Source organism: Leucopleurus acutus (genome assembly GCF_964270905.1).
Source record: "Leucopleurus acutus genome assembly, chromosome: 5".
Taxonomy (NCBI): domain Eukaryota; kingdom Metazoa; phylum Chordata; class Mammalia; order Artiodactyla; family Delphinidae; genus Leucopleurus; species Leucopleurus acutus.
This window is the reverse complement of record NC_139147.1, coordinates 133,366,770-133,379,794: the sequence shown is the minus strand read 5'-3', so window position 1 is coordinate 133,379,794 and position 13,025 is coordinate 133,366,770. Positions and strand designations below refer to the sequence as shown.

The following is a 13,025-nucleotide window of genomic DNA, read 5'->3' as shown; positions in this document are numbered from 1 at the left end:
ATGTAAGCTCTCAAAGATGATGGAAAGCCATGGGCAAAATGCATGAATTATGCTACACCTGGCTAGAAAAACTTTAATTATTCATTGATTTGCTGAAGTCCTGATGTTCCATGTCTGTATGAATAGAGTCAACCCATATGTTTTGTGGGTCAGTTTGCACCTTGGCTTTAATAAATGAAAGAAAACGATAAAAGGAACACCACAGAGGAAATTTTATATATATATATATATATACATATATATATATATATATGTATATATATATATAAAATAAGTAATATAGAAGCTTTCATATTCCATACATGCATATATGGAATATGAAAGCTAGGTTTTTCTGTAATTACTGAAAACATCATTCAAAGAAGTATTTTTAACCCTGCACTGTGCTACCCTAGGACTTCCTAGTGAATTTCAGGGTCATTTTGAAAGAAATGTCCTGCTTAGTTAAACATTTACCAGTAGATCACTAACTGGGTGGATGGAGGTGGCTGACCATGACTGCTAAAGTCAATGCTCTTGGTGCTTCCCCTTGTCCAGACTCTCTTTATGAGGCAGATACACACTCCCCCACTCCCAGCTGCTGTGAATATTGCCTGCAATGGTAATAGCTCATGGCTGTACCCCACTTTCTCAGGACATTTTCCCTTGGCTTTCCCAGAGCCACCTTACCCGTAACCCTCCACTCCTTCTCTCCAGTTCTTGGGAGAAGTCTGCAGCTGATGACTGACTGATAGGCGGGTACAAAAACTGTCACTCTTGACCCAAAGCGTTTGTTGTCATTTTATTTTGATAGGGCCAGGCCCTGAGTATGCCGACGTGGTGTTTCTGGTGGATAGCTCCAACTACCTGGGAATTAAATCCTTCCCATTTGTGAAGACATTCATCAACAAGATGATCAGCAGCCTCCCCATAGAGGCCCATAAGTACCGTGTGGGCCTGGCCCAGTACAGCAACGTGCTCCACAGAGAATTCCAGCTCAGCACCTTCAAGAGCAGAGGCCCCATGTTGAACCACCTCAAGAAGAACTTCAGGTTCCTGGGCGGTTCCCTGCGGATTGGGAATGCTCTCCGGGAGGTGCACATGACCTACTTCTCAAACGGGAGGGACAGGAGACAGTTTCCTCCGATCCTGGTGGTCTTGGCTTCAGCTGAGTCCGAGGATGCCGTGGAAGAGGCCTCCAAGGCGTTGCGCAGTGACGGGGTGAGGATTATCTCAGTGGGGTTGCAGGGGACACCTGAGGAGACTCTGAAGGCCATGGCCACAGGCCAGTTCCACTACAGCCTCCAGACGGTCCGAGACCTCAGCATGTTCTCCCAAAACATGACGCAGATTCTCAAGGATGCGGCTCAGTACAAGGAGGTAGCAGCCCACTCTCATGCAGTAGGTAAGGAATCCCTTGGTTGAAGAGGTGTCCCATCCCCATGTAATCTGGTCCAGAGAGCCATCTCCTACTATCTCTATGGTGCCACTCACCAGAAATTTCAGTATTTCATGTGGAAATGCAGAAGACCTCCTTCTCATCAACTTTCAGTCTTGATCCCCTAGGCTGAAAGGAGGGCTACTTTTACCCCCATGACTTACAGCTTCTCATTTGAAAAATGCTTTATTTATGTCTTAAGCAGGTTCTCCATGAAGACCTGAAACAGAAGACCCTAGAGTACAAGTAGTTTATGTGGGAGGTAATCCTAGAAAGCATTAGTAAAGAAAGGGTAAAGTGAAACAGGAAGCTACACATGTACTGTTGATGAACAGACAAAACAGGCCAGTACACAGTCATGGGAGGTGCCCAGTAAGTGTGCTGCACTGATGAGAGGCCCCAGCCATTGTCTCCAGAGTGATGTAGAAAGAGCCCCCAGCAAAATAGGTCTTCCTGGCTGCCTCTGTGCTCTATTGTTGATGAGGGGCTATTCTGAGTGGGTGCTATCTTGTTCTAAGACTTGAGGAAGCCACCTGGTTTGGTACAAAGTGCCCTGACCACAGGTCAAGAGGTCCAGACAATACCACTAGCTGACTGTGAACTTGAGGAAGTGATTTCATCTCTCTGAGCCTGGCATCAGCATCCTCCTTTGTAAGATATGAGAGTTGGAATGATCTTGAAATTTTTTCCTGCTCTATCATTCACCAATTCCTTGGCTATCACTATGGGTTGATTTTGCAGTCAGATCAGCCTAGACCTTAATAACAAATAGACTTCCTGAATCATAAGAAGTTTATTTATTTCCCTTGTAATGCTATAGGACCAGTGTTCAAGTTGTCTTCCTTCTATTTAGATAATTAGGTTGGTGGTGGCTCTTTCATCTTCAAATATTACTTTCAAGGTACCTTGGGAATTGGTATAGAGCTGGTGGAAGGGAAAAAAGTTGGAACATCACTCAAAATATCATTTTATGGGCTAAGCTTGGAAGAGACACACACTACTTCTGCTCACATTTCATTAGCCAGATCTTAGTCCCATGGCCACACCTAATGGCAGGTGAGGCTGAGAAATCAGGTCTAGGCCTATGAGCAAGAAGAGGAAATGGGTTTGGGTAAGTATCTGGAAGGCTCTGTCACAGTTAGTGCTGCCCCCTGAAGCATCAGGGAGTACTTTTACCTCCACTCTTCCCATCCCTCACTCTTCCTGCCTTGGGGGAAATAACAAGTTCTTACAGCACATGTGCTTCTCTTCCCAGAGAAAAAAACTTTCCTGTGACCCTTCACCCTGGGGACCTTGGAAATCTTACAACCCTGTAGGTAGCCTGAGCTCTCCAAGACCATAGGACTTTGCCACCTTCTTAGAAGGCTTTGTGTACTGATCTGTGTTTCTCTCACTCCTCCTAATTTATTTCACAGTAGTATACAGTACAACAAGGTTTTGTTTGTCAAGACCCTATCCTTGCCTTTAGAGGTTAAGAGTAAGGGCTTTGGAGTCTGGGTTCAAACCCTGGCTTGGCTGCTAAAGACCTTGAGTAAGTTACTTAACCTCTGAGCTTCAGTTTCCTTACCTATAAAGTGAGGATATTAATATCTACCTTACAATATGGGTGAGATGACTTGTATGGATTTTGGCAGTTTACTGTCATTAATAGTAATAGCTCTTTGCAAATAAATACTGAGCTTAGTGGGCCATGCTGTAAGTTTGTTTTAGCCAACTATGTGAGGTTCAGAGTACATCGGTAGATTTATGAGAATTACTATAATTCCACAAATAGTTCTGAGCTCCCACCAGGTACCAGGTACTGGAGAGATAGAGATAAGTAAGACATGCCTTCTGGCTTCTAGAGCTCACAATCCTGTGGATAGTTCTTGGCAAGATTGAGCTTATCTCTTGGCTACACCCTCCACAGTTTTGGCTCCTCCACCTGTTCCTGGAGTGGGCATTCTGTGCATGTGGTATACTCTCCTGTGGATTCCAGATTTATACAACCAACTGCTTACCTGGCATCTTCAATAGTATCCCAAACTTAGCGTGTCTGAAATGGAGCTCTCGACTTCTCCCTCCAACCTGTTCTTCCCACTATCTCCCCTATCTTGGAAAAAGATACCACTAGTATCCACTCAGTTGTTCAGGCCAAAAACCCAGGAGTTTTCACCACTTCCTTTTTGTCTCCCAATACTCATATCTAATTTATCATCAAGTCCTCTCTGTTCTGTCTCTAATTCATGTATCAAAACTACTCTTGTTGTTCTGTCTTACCTGCTTTATTCTTGTCCAAGAACCATTATCTCTTTCCTGGACTAGGGCAATTGTTTTTTAATGAATTCATTATCTCCCCTCAGGAACTAGGGTGATATTTAAAAGATTTAAATAAGATCATCTGAGCCCCATATGATTGGGCCCTACTTCCCTCTGACCTCATCCATCATTGTTCCCCTCACTCATTGGCTCCGGCTACTCTGGGCTTTTGCTTGTTTCTATTTCTCGCTTTTCTTTCTGCCAGAATTCTTCTTCCTTTCACACAATGTGTAGTTCAATCTCTCTCTTCATCTTTCTCAACCCAAATGTAATCCTTTCAGAGAGGTCTTCCCTGACTTTTTATGTCTCAGATCAATTAGTTCTCATCCCACATCCCCAACATAGGGTAACTCAATTGAGTCACCTATTTTATTTCCTTGTTAGCATTTATTATGGTCTGAAATAGCATAATTTATTTATCTGTCCTCCCCATAGAATGTGAGCTCCCTGAAGTCAGGTATATTTCGACTAATTTATGCCTATATTTCAGCATTTGAAAGTGGTGGTGGTGATTGTGGTGGTGGTTCATACTGGTAGTGGTGGACTTGGAGGTGGTGGTGGTGATAGTGTTGGAAGTTCAGGTGGTGGAGTTGCTGAAGATGAGGGGTAGTGGTGGTAGAGGTGGTGGTGGTGGTGGAGGTGATGGTGGTAATCATACTGGTGGTGATGGTGGTCATGAAGACCATGGTGGTGGCAGAGGTGGTGGTAGAGGTGGTACAGGTGGAAGTAGTAGTGGAGGTGGAGGTAGAGGTGGTAGTGGTGGTGATGGTGGTGGTGGTGGAGGTGGTTGCTGTTGGTGGTAGTAGTGGTGGTGGTAGTCATACTGGTGGTGATGGTGCTCATGAAGAACATGCTGATGAGATGTGGTAGGAAAATCATAATAAGCATTCTTCAGACAGAGGGAAGAGCATTGCAAATCCTCTGAAGTCAATGGCCAATGTAAATTTTGCTGAGAATTTTTATCCTTTGTTCACTAAAAAAAATGCTAACTGCATCCATCATGACTGCCTCTATTTTCACTAATGCCTTCTGACAATCTGTAGAGTGCCTTTCTCAGTCTGGGCCAGAGATGTGTACTAACATTCCTACTTTTTCTCCCTCCATAGTCCCCTTCCCCAGGACCTGTCAGAAAGATTCGCTTGCTGACCTCATGTTCCTGGTGGATGAGTCTGTTGGGACAAAACAGAATCTAAGGAACCTGCAGAACTTCCTGAAGAATATCACCTCCTCCATGGATGTGAAAGACAAATGCCTGCGGCTTGGTCTTATGAGTTACAGTGACAGAGTTCAGACTTTTTCTCCTCTGAGCTCAAGCACAACCCAATCTGAATTTCAGAAGCAAATCCAGAAGCTTTCTCTGCGGGCTGGGAAATCCAGTGCTGGTGCTGCCATTGAGAAGATGAGGAGAGAAGGCTTCTCAGCATCAAGTGGCAGCAGAAGGGCACAAGGAGTGCCCCAGATTGCAGTCCTGGTCACTGACAGACCATCAGATGACAAGGTGCGTGAGGCTGCACTGAATCTCCGCCTGGAGGATGTAACTGTGTTTGCCATGGGCATCCAAGGGGCCAACAAGACCCAGTTAGAAGAAATAGCATCTTACCCTCCGGGACAGACTATCTCCATGATGAAGTCCTATGCAGACTTGGAAATATACAGTAAGAAGTTCTTGAAAAAGCTCCAGAATGAAATATGGTCCCAAATTTCAACTCATGCTGAACAAATGGAACTTGATAAAACTGGTATGTCTTTAAAAATCCTTTTCATAGTATAAAAATAATATGAGCAGTTGTCTAGGGCTGGGGCAGGAGTGAGGACTTGTAATTGGGTAAGGGAACTTTAGGAGTTATGAAAATGTTCTAAAACTAGATTTTGGTGATGGTTGCACAACTTTATGAATTTCCTAAAAATCATTGAATGATTGCAGTGGATGAATGTTTTAAGCACGTAAATCATACCTCAATAAAATATACAAAATGTTAATTATAAAATAATTTGATAGTGTTGATGAACATAAAGAAAATAAAATCACCTGTGATCTTATCTTTCAGATAAAGCCATTCTTATCATTTATTTCTCTTATCTTTTAGTCTATTCTCTGTCTCTACACTCATGTACACACAAACACATGCATACACATTTCTTAAAAAATGATGTAACATTATGTGTATCAGTGCTGTCAAACAGAATTTTCTGTAATGATAGAAATGTTCTTTATCTTCACTGTTCGATAAGAAGACCACTAGCCAATCTTGGCTATTGAGCACTTGGAATGAGGCTAATGGAACTGAAGAACTGTGTTTTAATTTTAATTTAATTTAATTTTTATTTTAATAGCTACATGCTGATGGCTGTCGTATTAGACAATGCAGGAGCACACTGTTGGGTAACTTGTATCAGTTACAATTACTTCTGAGTGTGACTAACAAAAGAAAAAATAAAAATGATTTCAATAGGATAAAACTATTTTTTTTCCTGTTTCACAAATAAGTCCTAAGGTAGGTATAAGGAGCTGGGTAGTACAACACCGTGTCAGGGACCCTGTCTCTTTCTAAGTTATTTTTCTGCTCTTTGTGGTCTCTATTCCCAGCATTATAATCCAAGATAACTGCTCCTGGCATTACATTCACATCCAGCAACAAGAATTATAAAAGAGAAGGAAAAGGCAGGTTTCCCCCTCTTTCTTCAAGGATATTCCCAGGAATTACACTCGCCATCTTTGCTTACATCCTATTGGCCAGAACTTAGTCACATGTCACTCTTCATTGTAAAAATGAGAACTAGAAAATGTAGTCTTTACTTGGGGCAGCCAAGTACCTAGGCAAATATTGGGGACTAAATTAGTGTAGAAAAGAGAATGGATATTGGGGATAACCGGTATGATATGCCTTATTCACTTTTCTATCAACCTTATAACATGAACTTTTGTCCATCTCCTTAAATTTTTTTGGCAATATTCTTTTTAGGTTGGGAATAATATTCCGTCCTATGGATATAACATAATTTGTTTAACATATCCTAAATTGTTGGATATAGAGGTCATTGCCAATGTTTTGCTCTTATAAAAGTTTTGCAGGGATCATCATTGTATTTATATCTTTATACACAACCGAATCTGCTATAGTTTTACCAAGTTCTTTTCAAAGATACCAGGACGTACTGCCAGAAGATACTTGATGTGACTTCGAGTTTATCTAATTCTGAGATATCTGCTGACATTTCCCTGCAGATAAAATGCTTCCAAACAATAGGAACTCAAATTTGGCAGCACTCACATGGAAAAGAATCCTCCAATGATGTTAAAGGCTAATTTTAAATTCAGATTAGTCGATTGAAAGTTTAAGGATGCAATCCTGGGCCAGCCCTTGATTTCCTCTTGCATATATACATTACAAGGCAGCAGCAAGAAACCAGTCCCCTATTACCTCCTGAGTGATACAGAGAGGAGTCTCTCAGAGTGGCAGCTGCCTTGGTCTAGTAGCAACTTTTAGGGCATAGGAGGGATGTGTATCACGGTCTCTCTCAGAGAGTTTGAAATTATGTGACAAAAAACTATTATTGTCATTATAGAATTTCTAAATGGGAAGATATGGGACCAAGGCTAGGACAAGGGCCATCCTTATCTTCCATAAGGCCTCAGTAAGTGCCTTCTTATTAATTCAGTGGCTCTCTAATACTGGTACCTGACTTAGATTGAGTTCCTCAGATATAGATGTCAGATAAGGATTCATGTGAAACTGATATATTAAAATATTAAAAATATACCCAGGAAAAACTGGAGATTGGTAGAGAAGGGAGGATATGGGACCAGGAAGGACAGGATGATAAGCCCCATGGTAAGTCCCATGGAGGGTCAATTCCACAGGACCATTTGAGAGACAGTGTGGGTTAAACCTTAGATTTGTCCTAGACAGGGGTCAATGTAACTGGAGAATTTATATTCCAGCACACAGAAGGGAATGTACATTTCCAGACACCTCTGGTTTAATACCAAGAAAAAAGGGTTTCAACAACCCGAGAGCAGCCCACCCACCCACAGACACAGGTGCTAGCTATTGGAATGAAAGTGCTGGGAACTGGTTACACAAAAATGGTAAAGGATTTGAGGGGATACAGGCGGAGCACCAAAAGTGTCTGCTGTAAATTTATCAGGACTTCCTGAGGAGCTTGCTAATAATTCAGTGGCCCAACCCAATGACTCCATCTCTGCGAGTAGGGCCTAGGCCACCTGGATTTTAGAAAGCTCCCCAGCAAACTCACTCTAGCAATATCTGAGAACCACTGCCTCAGTGAATTTGCCATGGTCTACAGTGGGGTGGCCAGCTTTGTAGTTTCAGAACAGTCAGACACAGAGAACCAGTCTCTACTGACTTAGTCCCTGCTGTATCCACCACCTTCGGCACCACTAGGTATTCAATTTATTAAATAGAACTTCATTAAAGCAAGGAAAGACTCACGTTAACCAAACCAAGAGGCTATGTATAAAAAAAGATTGACGATTATCTCTGCAATGGAACTATTAGTGCCCAGGGACCTAGACATTCATGTCCTCTGAGCAACATAGTCTCTCCCTGAAGACATATAGACAAGTTAGAAGCTAAAATGTAATTAAAATACTGCTGGATGATGTGGAATCAGAGCAAGGGAGTTAGTTTTATGACTGAAATGTCTAGTGGTATTTAGAACGACTATTTTAAAATCAAATATATAGATCTACATCTCTGTCTATCTCTCTGTATAACTGCAGGTGAGACCTTGTGCCAGGAGACACATTTCTCTTCAACCCTGTCCACTTGAACTTTTTAGATGCATATATTCTGTAATTACACTGTCCAGTATAATAGCCACTAGCCACATGGGACTTTTAAGCACCTGAAATGTGACTTTTGCAACTGAGAAGCTGACTTTTAAATTTTATTTAATTTTAATCAGTTTAAGTTCACATTTTAATAGCAATATGTGACTCACAGCCCCAGACAGAGTTGGATGGGTATTGCCATTGTTACCCCAGGACTCAAATTTTTCTCTTCCACATTACTGACCACCATTCTTCTTTATTACATATATAAGTCAATTCATTCTGGTTGCTGTCAAGTTTTTGTGGCCTGGCATCACCCCTGTCTTTTACAGATAACTGCTTACCTTTGCCCTAATACTTTTTTTAAAAATAAATTTATTTATTTATTTTTGGCTGTGTTGGCTCTTCGGGGTTTCTCTAGTTGCAGGAAGCGGGGGCTACTCTTCGTTGTGGTGCATGGGCTTCTCATTGCAGTGGCTTCTCTTGCTGCAGAGCACAGGCTCTAGGTGCACAGGCTTCAGTAATTGTGGCTCGTGAGCTCTAGAGTGCAGGCTCAGTAGTTGTGGCACACGGGCTTAGCTGCTTAGTGGCATGTGGGATCTTCCCGGACCAGGGCTCGAACCTGTGTCCCTTGCATTGACAGGCAGATTCTTAACCACTGTGCCACCAGGGTAGTCCCTGCCCTAATACTTTATATGTAGATTTTATAGTTTAATTCTCAGGGTCAAGCTTATTTCCAGTATTTCTGATTTCTTAAGGACCAACTCCTCATAGCCTGAAGTAGTGTCAATAGCCATATATTGCCAACAAGCTATCAAGAAAGAAAATATTTCTGAAATGACTAAATTGTGTTGTATTTTAAATACCTTTTCACATACTCAACCAGATAATTGTACACATAAATAAATTTTAAAGGTATGCTTTTCCTTCTACCCAATTTCAAAAATGGTTAAATAGTGTTGTAAATAGACTATTAGGAAAGTTAAAGCAGTTTTTCAGAGAAGCTGCTCAACAAAGGAAGGAACATTTAGAGCTCCTTTATTTACAATTTTCTGTTGAAATCCTGTGATATACCAGGCCTACCGGGCAGAAGCAGAAAACTAGGCAAAGTCTCACCCTCATGGAGCTGACATTCTGTGACAGGAGACAGGCTGTGCTCATGAACAAATGAATAGGTAATTTCAGAAAGTAATGGGCATCATAAGGAAACTAGGTTAATAGAATAGACAATGATTGATGTGCTTTAGCTGGAAGGGAAGCCCTTCTAAAGAGCCGACATTTGAATTGGCATGACCAGGAGGTGGGAAGGAACCAGCCATCAAGATTTTGGGGGAAAAATATTCCAGGAAAGAGGTAGGTGCAAAAGCCCTGGGGCACATTTAGAGTACAGTAGAAGCCCAGTGTCACTGGAACACAGTGAGGAAGATGAAGAATTGCTGGAAATAGGGTCAGAGAGAAAAGAAGGGGGAAAGATCGGCTGATTTTCCATTTTTAAATTCTAAATACAATGATAAATCATTTAAGCAGAAGAGTAATATGATCTGGTTCTAGTTTTAAATACATTATTCTAGTTGTCCTGGACAGAAGAGGTTATTGGGGAAGTAAGAACAGAAGGTCATTTCTCAGGAAATGATAAGGCATAAACTAAAAAGCTAGGTGTCAATACGAGAAAAACAATTTTAACTAAAAGCCTGGAGACTTGGGAATCTTGTCCTTACTCTTTAATTCACTGGCTGTGTGACCTCAGAAAAACCACTAGGCCTCATTCAGTTTCAATTTCCTCGGAAGGTTGTGGTAAATTTCAAAGGAGAAAATGGGTATGAATGTGCGCAGCGAAGTGTCCAGGCTCCATGCAAACCTGAAGTGCTCTCATTCTTTAGAACCTTCGCAGCCTCATCCTCCTCTCCAAACCCTCCTTCAATGTTCTCTCCAGTTTCTCTATAGTTAACAGAGAATGCAATTTCTGCTTTCCATTTTTCTTCAGGCTGTGTAGATACAAAAGAAGCTGATCTCTATTTCCTCATTGATGGCTCAAGCAGCATTCAGAATAAACACTTTGAGCAAATCAAGGAATTTATGTTGGCGGTGATAGAGATGTTTAGCATCGGCCCAGACAAAGTCCGAGTTGGAGTTGTGCAGTATTCCCACAAGAAGGAAGTGGAATTTGATATCAATGACTATCCTAATGATGTGACATTAAGAAAGGCTGTTTCTAACATCAAGCAACTTGGAGGCAGAACTCTTACTGGGGCAGCCCTGGATTTCATTCTGCCACTAATAAGGAAGGGAAGGAAGCAGAAGATGAATGAGGTACCCTGTTACCTCATTGTGTTGACTGATGGGAAGTTCACGGATGGTGTCCTGGAACCTGCTGAGAGACTAAGGGCTGAACACATCACCATCCACGTGGTCGGCATTGGTGAGGCTAACAGAACACAACTGCAACAGATTGCTGGGGCAGAGGAAAGGGTTCACTTTGGGCAGAACTTTGACTCTTTAAAAAGAATCAAAAATGAAGTTGTTCGCAGCATCTGCACTGAGAAAGGTAAGCAAAAGTAAAAGGCTTTATTCTCTGTACTTCGTTGGTTGCTTCAGGCAGACTAATAGGCCGAAACAAGGAATGACGTGACCAGTTGTCTGGCTCACATTTTGCTAACTTCCTTTATAATTGTGGAGGGATTCAGCCCCTCATTTTAAGCCAATTTCCAAGGTTGGAGAATCCCTATATAGACAGCTGCCCTAAGGCCATCTCGAAAGCCATAAGTGTGAAGTTGCTAAGAATGTCGTTGCTTTGACAAAGCCCACTGCTATGGAGGATAAGAAACTTTATATTTGTGTATGTGTGTGTTTATGTGTGTGTATACACTAATTCAGGCAGATGAGGACAGTGGAAAGAAAATGGGCACTGGCTTTAAGTAGATTAGGGTTCAACTCACTTCACTGCTTGAACCTTGCACTTCCTCGTCTGGAAAATGAGGATAATACCTACATCAGAGTATCTGTATAGGTTTAGTATAATAAACACCAACCATTATTTCTCTATTATGAATGCACACCTAGGACATATGTAACCCTTGTTTATTTTTAGTTATAACAGAAACACGTATTTGCATTTTTGTTCTGACCAAAAATTAAGTAACAGAAGTAAGGAAGAACACTGTGCAAATTCCTGCACCTGATTGTTATTTCTCTTATTAGTAATAGCCACTTATCTAAAAAAAAGATACAAATGAACTTATTTACAAAACAGAAATAGACCCACAGACATAGAAAACAAACTTATGGTTACTAAGGGGAAAAGGGGAGGAGGGATAATTTAGGAGGTTAGTTTTAACACATACACACTACTATATATAGAATAAACAACAAGAACCTACTACTGTATAGCACAGGGGACTTTTACTCAATATTTTGTAATAACCTATAAGGGAAAAGAATCTGAAAAAGTATATATATATATATATATATATATGAATCACTGTGCTGTACACCTGAAACTAACATGACATTTTTAATCAACTATACTTCAATAAAATTTTAAAAACTAATAATAGCCACTTACTAATTGAAGATGGTGTGTGTTGACTGCGAGTATTAGCACCTGAAAATATCGTCTGCCAAGAGTCATGTTACTTACTGATTAAGATAAAGGATGATGGAGTCAAAGCATCAAAGTTCACAACCCAGATTTATCAATTATTGGCTGTGGACCTTGAATGGATTACTTACTGTCTACCTGCCTTTGTCCCATATGTGTAGGCATATTGTGAAGCCTAAAGGTACTAATACATGCAGGGCACTTAAAAGAGGGATTAGCCCATGGTAAGCGCTACATAAAACGTGGCTATTTTAAAAGTTGGTCAAGGTGTTCACTGATGTGGAAAGGAAAAGAATTCTAACTTACTTGAACTTACAAAAGTGAAAATGTGTTAGAATTTTTTCTGAGTCACTAAAATCCAAATAAAAATAAACTAGCAAATAAGTAGCATTAACAGCAAAATCCTAAATCACAACTTTATTGATTTTTTTCTTCCTGTTATGGACAGTAGTAGAGTATGGTTTTCAGGATGTCTTAGAATGAGTGTAAGAGTACAGATTCCCTGACGTTTCCTGGAGTTGAGGCCAAGGAAAGTAAAAGGGTTTCAGGAAACCTAAAATAGATTGTACTTCAGGTCTTCTCAAGGGAGAAAGTCATGGACCAATCTGAAGAAAGACAGTATGTTTTTTTTGTTGATCAGGTAGTTGCAGTTCAGGTGCCAAAACCCTGGCGCACCTGAGGGAGGAGGCAAACTGTGGACAAGGAAATGAGCCATAATATGGTGAATAAAGAGGCAGGAAAACTAAGGACCCTATGCTGGAGGGCCTGGAAACCACTGACTGGTCTCAGAGCACATGTGGATGGAATGACACTGTGTATTTGTTCAGGAGCAGGTTAAGTGGTTCTAGCAAAAAGACCCTAAACTACACAACATAGAATATTGTTTCTCTTTTGTGTAATAGTCCAGGGTAAGCAGT

The 13,025-nt window shown here is 41.1% G+C and overlaps 1 protein-coding gene across 1 annotated transcript in view; it reads left to right on the top strand.

Moving 5' to 3' along the window:
• COL6A5 (collagen type VI alpha 5 chain) overlaps positions 1–13,025 on the top strand; it is a gene marked incomplete at both ends in the record, with an annotated part of 114,934 nt that overhangs the window by 227 nt on the left and 101,682 nt on the right. Inside the window, 3 exons of the mRNA XM_082840403.1 lie at positions 794–1,384; positions 4,822–5,454; positions 10,495–11,055. Coding sequence (XP_082696529.1) covers positions 794–1,384; positions 4,822–5,454; positions 10,495–11,055 — 1,785 coding nt within the window. The remainder of the gene's footprint in view (positions 1–793; positions 1,385–4,821; positions 5,455–10,494; positions 11,056–13,025) is intronic.